Genomic DNA, 8,718 nt, shown 5'->3' with positions numbered 1-8,718 from the left:
CAGAAAAAGAGCTGATCAGCAAAGTTACACTGCTAGAGCTGCTAAAAAAAAAACAGAAAATACTCATGAACTGTCATTTACAGTTTATTTGACATTGAAATGTGAGTCACCTAGAACAAACAGTGTGTCACTGATGCTCACAAGTCAGGATTGCAATTAATGTGTTACAAAAACAGTGCACTTGTGCAAACTGGTAGGAATGTTTTGAGTATCAGCAACACTAGAAGACAATTTTGAATCTAATGCAAAATTGTGAATTAACTTTAAACACCTGGAATCATGTTGAGGTTCTCAGTGGTGGAAGAGCCGGATGCTGGTGTGCACCAGAGTGATGCCCTGTTCATTACAGGCGTTAATCACAACCTCGTCAGCAGCGGAGCCTGCCGGAGCAGCGATGTACTCCACACCACTCTATAGAGACACATACAAGGAAACTTTAGTAAAGACAGCTATAAAACTTGTCTGTTTTTAGTGTTAATGAAACTTGTGAACAGGTGACATTTCAGTACACAAAAGATTACAGCACTTGACAGAGTACCAGTGGTGTCACTAGGCATAATCATTTAGAGCTCCAGCCCTTACTATTTTGAGCTCAGTGAATATATTCAGTCCTGTCAATGGTTAACACTAACTTAACACCAGGTAACAAATGCAAGTTGTCCCGAGTTAAGTACAATACTGTACTGTAAGTGAAACTATTTCCCTCCTTTTGAACATTATTTCGTGGCCATGGAAGGACAAACAGACGATTATTTCTCATACAAAAAAATAAATAAATAAATACAACTTTAAGCACCTTGAAAAGAGTAAAGCTAACTGCACAGAGAAAGTACAGTATATTATCTTGATACTTTTCCATAAAGAAACTGGCTGAACAGTGTCCAAGGTGAACTGAAAAAATGTACATAAGACAAAGCAAACAAACCCGTTTTAGATGGTTGTTTAACCTTTGAATGTATGCCTGTAATAACATAAGTAACCTAACCAACTGATGTTCTCCCATAAAAGAAATCGTAAGCACAGTGCAATTTCTCAAAGTTCACGCAGTATGAAGACATGATTTTTTTGAAAGGTGTGTGATATTTACTCGTTTGGCACGATCTATGTTATCTCTGAAGGGGAAGAATGCGTCAGAGCTAACAGCCACAGCCTTCAGGGAGCTGATCCAGTTCTTCTTTTCTGTCTGTGACAGAGGCTCAGGCACGTCTTCATACATCGACATCCAAACTGCCAAGTCCGGGCCCTGTCAACACAAAACATACAATAAAATGCTAAGGTTCTCTCTTTTTGTTTTTTTAACAACTCAAACCTTGCATAATTTATATGACATGACACTGAACATCACACATCACAGTGCAAACCGGTGGGACGTGTGTGTGTGTGTGTGTGTGTGTACTACTGTAGCAACAACTTTAACTGATCAAAGGCATAGTGGAAACCAATAATGCCAAAGCCAACATAGCTAAGCTCTGAGGTGGCAGCTAACCTGATCAGAATAACCAACCAGTGACAACAATACACTACTCATTTATCTTATAAAATACTGTCCGATTCCGTTTATTTAACAAAAACAATAGTTCATCATACTTGTTGCTGACAGAAGCAGAAAAAAAAAAATCAGATTATATTTTTAAAACCACATGGATGTGGATAGAACTACACATAAGTAAATGCACTTCATATATTACTCTTGACAACAATTGTGTTTTTTGGCAGTAAATGTAAACTAATATGTTGTCATGAAAAATAAAATATATAACCAGGTAAGGCACTATCCATCACTATAGTCAAATACTGATCTTACATCCTGTTTTAGTCAGACTGAATAAAGATAAATGATGTAACCTATCCCCAGAATCGACCATAGGTTGACTGACCCCTGGTGGCTGGTTACAGTATGTCATACTACCCTTCCTGTTAGGAGATGGGACACGAGCATTGACGGTGTAATGGTGTGTATTTCTTATGAAACACACACGTTGGTCCACATGTTCCCATTGTTTTGGCTTCAATTTTGCATAGTGGGACAAAGTGGGGAGACATCTTTGTTGCAGTTTATGGTTGTAACAGTGAACCGGATTTCACTATTTCTCTTGTTATCTGAACTCCAGGTGTAGGGTGATAACACACATTTTCTAAGTTTTTTGTATTTTTCTACCTATTTAAATATGAAAGTAGTTGATAAAAACACACTGAAACCCAGTGTCAAAAACTGCTGCTTTTTCTTTTGTTTTTTTAAATAATGAAGATCCTATAAGGTAATTTTGATGTTTTAAAGTGCCTGTTTTTAATTCCCTTACCTCTCCAATGGTGTCACTGACATACTGGTCAATTGCGTTCGCCATCTCCGCACGCTTCACACGGCTTCGAAACTTCATGTCCAGGACACGTGGGTGGTGTCGCAGCCACCAGTTATCAGCTTTGTCACCTGCCAGCCGTGTGCAGTGGATGCGAGACTGCTGACCCGCTCCAATACCAATAACCTGTAAAACACAAATGAGAGAACATACCACTAGTGAAAAACTTGTGGCTCATCTAGATTCCTTTCTCTTTTTAATTTGCCTGCCCTTACCTGTCCATGTTTAGCATAGCAGACAGAGTTGGACTGAGTGTACTTGACAGCGATGGTGGCCACAGTGAGATCACGCACAGCTTCCTCAGAGAGCTGGTGGACACAAAACAAATTGTAGAGCGAACACTTGTAATTATAATAGGATAACACCATTAATGAAAGAATTTTTTTTTAAAAGCTGGATGAGCCCAAAACACATTATGAAAGTCAGAGCACAATAGTAACTCACAGAGCCCTTGGAAACAACATTGCTGAAGAATTCCTTATTGATAAGTGCTCCGTTCCTCTTTTGTTTCAGATAGAGACCAAACAACACTCTGACCTCAGCCTCGTCAGGCTCATAGCCTGGGTCCATCTGGGATAAAGACACATGCGGTCAAGAATAATAAATCAGACTGCAAACCAATTCTGCTCATCCATATATAAAATCTTTGATCAGGCTCTCACCTGAAGCACACAATAGTTGCCATTCTTCTTTTTAGAGAGGATCTTGAGTGCCTCCTCGTTGTAACCTGGAGCAATGATACCATCTGACACCTAATCAAATTAAATCATGGTTATGCAAAATAATGATGCAGTTTAAAAAAAATAATTTATTTATTCTCAGATACATGATTTCACCTCTCTTGATATAATCTTAGCAGTGGGAACATCACACATGTCTGACAGTGCAATAAAATCTCCAAAAGAAGACATTCTGTCTGATCCTGTGGAGGCAGAAAGAGACGATACAGTTACAGTGAACACTAGAGATATAAAGCAGTCCATGTTATCTATTATTTGATTTACTGTTTTTGACCTCTTGCCCTGGCGTAGGCTGTGGCCAGAGGGGTGAGATCCTTCAGCATGTCATGCACCATGCACACTTTGGCTTCTTCCTCAGTCAGAGGAACTCCAACTGCAGCTCCTTTAAAAGAAAGGTAAAAAAATAAGTCATTCTCAGATATAAAGCACTTAGACTGTTGAGAGCATGTCAGCATGTCTTCATTCATCTTACCAGCAGGGCTGACATGTTTGAAGGAGGCAGCAGCAGGCATGCCAAGGGCACCCTTTAACTCTCTGACCAGCTGCCAGGCATTCAGAGCATCACACAGATTGATAAAGCCAGGGGAGCCGTTGACCACTGAGAAACAGAAACATATCTGAATTAATGATGTTTGAGAATCATTTTTGTACTTTTATCAATTTGTATGGAAACTTACATCATCTTTCAAACATTACCTCATCACCACTAATTCCTCCTTGCTTCACACTTTTCAGTCAAAAAAAAACATTGATTTTATTTCCTTTTACTTCGAGTTCTCCAGACGCAGTAATTTGATTCCTCACTGTGTGAGATGCTGCTACCTTTAAGGGGGAGGGCTGGACGCAGGGTGTAGAGTTGTGCGGGTGCTTGGTGTGGGTTCATGCCATAACGCAGAGGCAGCTGAGAAACCCCACGACTGTACTGTCCACGAAAGTAGTCAGATATGGCCTCATCATACTGTGCTGTGTGTGTGAAGGCCTGATAAGGAAAGAACACAAAATACACCTGGGTGAGCGAAAATACGTACAATCCACACTGTATGGACAGTTACATAACTTTGTCCTTCAAGTTCTGCACATTTAACATAAACAGAATTCTCCAAATCTCAACTATGGGTCTTGTGGAGCTGTGCATCCTTGCATGCAGAATGGTTAATCCATCTTTATATCTTTATGCTGATTTTTAGCTTTTATTTTTTTCATGTGCTTGAAACCAAGGACAGCTTATTTAAACAAAGAGCTCCAAAGGATAACAACAGCCACGTGTTTCATGAGGAATAAACCGGTCACCTCGTGCAGCGATCTGGCTCAGTGGTGTGTTTTTTAATAGTTTTTTGGACAACAGTATGGAAAAATAAAGCTCAATAAATAAGCTAAATTAGCTCCAGGATTCCCAGACATTATGGTGAGTACACAAAATTTATTGCTGGTTTTAGTCTGTATGGGATTTTATAGAGGGGGGGAAAAAAAAAAAAAAAAAAAAAAATCAGCTGCCTGATTTTTTACCTCAACATGCGTGACTACAAGGTGAAAGTTCACAGGTCACCGAATGTTAAACTATCACCCAAACAGCTATTTCAAAACCTGTGATAAAAGCCTAGACAGGACTTTGTCTTGTACTGATCTCAAGCTCTAAGCAAACAGAACCTGATCTTTGGAGAACAGCAGCAAATTTTCCTTTTTGTCTGACATGAACAGGCTCCTTGGTGACTATAAAGAGCTGCTTAAACTAAAAATGACATAAATGATATGGTCAAACTGGTTATTGTATTAACTGACTCTTGCCACAGAAGCCTCCAGGCTAAGTTTTAAGCTTTAAGACCATGGCCTGCTCCTGCCTAAACAAAGAGAACAGGAACAGGTCTGGTTAACAGTTGTGTTGAAATACACATGGATGGCCACCATTATTTTCATTTTTAAAATATCAGACAATTATTTCACTGATTACATTATTCTCTGTCTTTAGTCAGAAAATTATTTTTTAAAAAGGGTAAAAGGTTAGCGTATTTATTTATTTTTCCAGACCCACAGTCCAAAAAGTTTTCATACATTTTGAATGGCAAAAATGATTCAGGTGCACAATAAGCCACGTTTTCCATCCTTAAACTATTTTTACACTGTTATGTAGATAGTGCTGGTGCCTTCTTGTTCTGGATTTTGGGTTATGTGTTCAGATGGGGTCAGTCATCCAAATAAAATGTTTACAGATCTCACGCAAACTGATGCAGTAACTTGTGCATCTCACTGAGCAGAGACACTTCCATTTTACCTGATGTCACTCCACACTGACTAAGACACTGCATGAGACCTATGTCTCACTTAAACTCCACCTTTTTTGATGTTTTGGGTGCCATCTCCACACTCACACCACTGGTCTGATGACTGAATGCAGGTCAAAGTCAGTGTGGATGAAATGTTTGTTTTCACATATAAACTCCAGAGAGAAAGCAGAAGATCCAAATGAACTTACTCACATTGAGACAGGAGACATAACCGAGCTCTTTACAAGGCAGCTCTTAGTTCAGGTAATGTCTGCTCTGTGTTCAGTTCGAACCCTGAACTGCAAGTGAGATGGTGAGAACACACACTTACTTTCAGGGCCAGAGACCGGCGGGTTTCCAGGGTCGTATCTTTGTCTCCTGAACTCTCCATCTCCTTGGCAACCAGGAAATAGTCATCAGGATCGCACACAACAGTGACTCGAGCATGGTTCTTGGCCGCTGCTCTCAGCAGAGTCACCCCACCTAAGAAAAAAACAACAAACGTAAAAATGTACACACTGGAAAATAAAAACATTTTCTTTATGAACTGGAGGCAAGAACCTTCTGGCCCTCTGTGTTACAAGCATTAACTTAAGCTTTTTATTTTTTATTTTTTTAAAGAAAATAAAAGCTACAGTTCCACTTACCAATATCAATCTGCTCTACAGCGTCTTCCACCTTAACATCTGGGTTGGAGACAGTCCTCACAAATGGGTAGAGGTTGCACACCACCACTCTGGACAAGAGCAAGCAAAGAAATAAAGTTCATACTTCTGAAAACAACCACACACACATTAGTACAACACATCCACATGATGCTCATACTTTACTCCTTAATGAGTTTTGTTTGCTCATATTATAAAATATCACAGTCGTTCCTCATTATGTGACACTTTATTTTATTAACACATGTCCAAAACACATTTTTAAGTATGTGTGCAATATGAAAAAGCTGAATTTCATTTCTGTAGAGTTTCAGGTATAAGTGTCTATAATTTATCTTCCATGAATCTTCTATCAAATGCTTGTATAACAATCAATATCCAAATCAGTCAAATTATATCTTTCAGCCCTTGATCAAACCTGTTTTTCTTTTAATTTTCCAGTGAAATCTAATCACACTGACCCAAACAAAAGTCACAAGACAGACCCACAGCAGGAGCAGCAGTTTTCCAATTAACCAGCTGCTAAACCAAATTCACGTGGTTCATGGCACAATATGAGTCTGTACTGGAGGTCATTCACGCTCTTTGATTCAGCCTTTGCAGTCACTTCTATATTTCAGCCAGTAATAGATAGTGTTGTACCTCAGACACCGAGACTGTGTGTTTGAATGTTTCCAATAGTTTTCCCTCACCGGACCAGGCTGTAGCCCAGGGTCTCCATGTCTGCGGTGTCAGCGGGGGTCTTCCTGGCCAGGATGCCTCCATGGACCGCAGGATGAAGAGTCTTCACTCTGCCCCCCAACATCTCTGGGTGTCCAGTCAGCTCAGACACATCCCTGAGGCCCAGCAGAGACACTAACAGGTTAGAGACGTCCACCCAAAGGGAGCGAACAAATCCAACTGCGCTGGATTTAAGCTCTTATTGCGCACCCACCTGACAGCCAGTCCAGCGTCGCGCAGGGCTTTGGCTGTGCCACCCGAGGCGACCAGGGACAGTCCCGCACCCACCAGCCGTTTGGCAAAGTCCAGCAGCCCAGTTTTATCCGACACACTCAAAAGTGCTGCGAGGACAGACAGAGGGGACACCTAACAAACCTCTTTACTCACTTTTATTTGAGAAAAACAGAAGTAAATGCGTGTTTTAGCGTCGTAAGACAGACCACGTTAGCTAACGTTAGCCAGTGAACTAGCATCCTGCAGCATGAAAACTTTCTACGGAGGCGTTGAGGATCAATGAAACCTGCAGAAAAACACTTTCTTACCGAGCTCTGAAGAGGCCATGGTCTCAGTCACAGTCTGTCTGGGTTTTCAGGCAGCTTCTTACTCACTTATCGCTCGGTTTAAGCAGCACACACTACACAGCACGGCCGTGGAAGCTGAGACAAACCTACATGCTTCTCATTGCTTCATCCTGTGCTGAGCTCGGCCCGCCCCCGACACAGGAACGACGCACAAAGGCCATGCGCCGCACCAAATGCGCATCGTCCAAGTTACGAAGCAGGGAAAGTTAAAATGGACGCATTCTTGAATGGTCCCAGTGGAGCGTCTTACTGAAAGGACAGTCAAAGACACAGATGGAGCACACAGACAAAACGAAATGACTACAAGCCAAAAATAACCACAAATAAGCAAAGCGAAAAGCTGCGCGTTAATTAGTTGTTTGGTTTTTCAGTGTGGGGTCTGGCTCAGGTGTATCTGTATGTTTGTACTCCTCACATGCTGTTTCATAATCACAAACATCCACATGTCTAAAAAACAAAAAACTGGCTCAATTCAGGCGAAGTGTTTTCTATGATTTTGCCAGAGGATGGCGGTCATGGACTTTTCTTTTAATGATATGTCTACATCAGTTTTATATGTTATATCCAGTGGTAAAAACACTAGAGTGTAAAAATAATCTGTAAGTAAAATCTGACTACTCTTACTTTATTTTCAAATACTTTCAGGTAAAAGTAGGCCTACAAAAGTACCACCATCAAAATCTACTTGAAGTAGCAGAAGTAAAAGTAGTCATTCTGCAGAGCCTCGTACTAATGCATATGATATATTGGATTAGAATTACTGATGCATTGTTGTGTTGCAGCTGGTAACATGAAGCAAATCTCAACTAACATACAATGTCAGTTACTTCACATACTACTGGGTGGCTTGTGAATTTCCTACTAAGGATCAATAAAGTTTTATGATCATGCTGTATTTTGATTTATATATTCAAAAAGTAACTAGTAACAAAGGTTATTAAATAAATGCAGTAGAGTCAAAGTGTGAAATAACATAAAGTGGAAATACCCAAGTACAGTACAGATACTTCAACACTTTATGTAAGCTGGCTACAGTACTTGAGTAAATGTACTTGGTTACTTTCCACCACTAGTAATGTTCATATTTTGTCTTCATATATAAACTGTTTTACATGCTAAACATCAGAGAAATCGGGTTCAGCTGAAAAGTGTGTGCAGAGCTGTGTAAACTTTTGAGTTGCTGGTCGACGAAATCCCAATGAGTTTTGTGCACATTTTATTTTTAGATAATTGACTGAAAACCTGCAGGTCTTTGTTGCTCCTATTATTCACTTTTAAAAAGCTCAAGATAAATAAACAGTGTGATGTGTTTTGTTTTGATGCAGGTTCAGTCTCTTTTTAACTTTGATCAGTAACTGAAGGTTACACTGACACCAAGCATTGAGACAAACATC

At 40.1% G+C, this 8,718-nt stretch overlaps 1 protein-coding gene across 1 annotated transcript; it reads right to left on the bottom strand.

Annotated features, from left to right (window-relative positions):
* Window positions 1-68: 68 nt before the first annotated feature.
* On the bottom strand, window positions 69-7,445 carry atic (5-aminoimidazole-4-carboxamide ribonucleotide formyltransferase/IMP cyclohydrolase). The gene is made up of 15 exons (XM_026319625.1): window positions 7,286-7,445; window positions 6,958-7,084; window positions 6,716-6,859; window positions 6,006-6,094; window positions 5,690-5,841; window positions 3,920-4,076; window positions 3,570-3,695; window positions 3,372-3,479; window positions 3,194-3,279; window positions 3,020-3,109; window positions 2,802-2,927; window positions 2,573-2,665; window positions 2,301-2,483; window positions 1,088-1,243; window positions 69-411 (listed from the first exon to the last, which is right to left on the bottom strand). The coding sequence occupies exons 1-15, from the start codon at window positions 7,302-7,304 to the stop codon at window positions 292-294; spliced, it is 1,776 nt and encodes a 591-aa protein (XP_026175410.1). The 5' UTR covers window positions 7,305-7,445; the 3' UTR covers window positions 69-291.
* Window positions 7,446-8,718: the final 1,273 nt, after the last annotated feature.

This window comes from Mastacembelus armatus, chromosome 3 (assembly GCF_900324485.2).
Source record: "Mastacembelus armatus chromosome 3, fMasArm1.2, whole genome shotgun sequence".
Classification (NCBI taxonomy): domain Eukaryota; kingdom Metazoa; phylum Chordata; class Actinopteri; order Synbranchiformes; family Mastacembelidae; genus Mastacembelus; species Mastacembelus armatus.
This window is presented reverse-complemented; position numbering and strand designations above follow the sequence as displayed.

What these genes read in the sequence shown, in the direction of transcription:
- atic (XM_026319625.1), bottom strand. An exon ending in AGCCTACGCCAGGGCAAGAG is followed by an intron (nt 3,280 to 3,371) that starts GTCAAAAACAGT and finishes CTGCCTCCACAG; the next exon opens with GATCAGACAGAATGTCTTCT. An exon ending in ACATAGATCGTGCCAAACGA is followed by an intron (nt 412 to 1,087) that starts GTAAATATCACA and finishes GTGTCTCTATAG; the next exon opens with AGTGGTGTGGAGTACATCGC.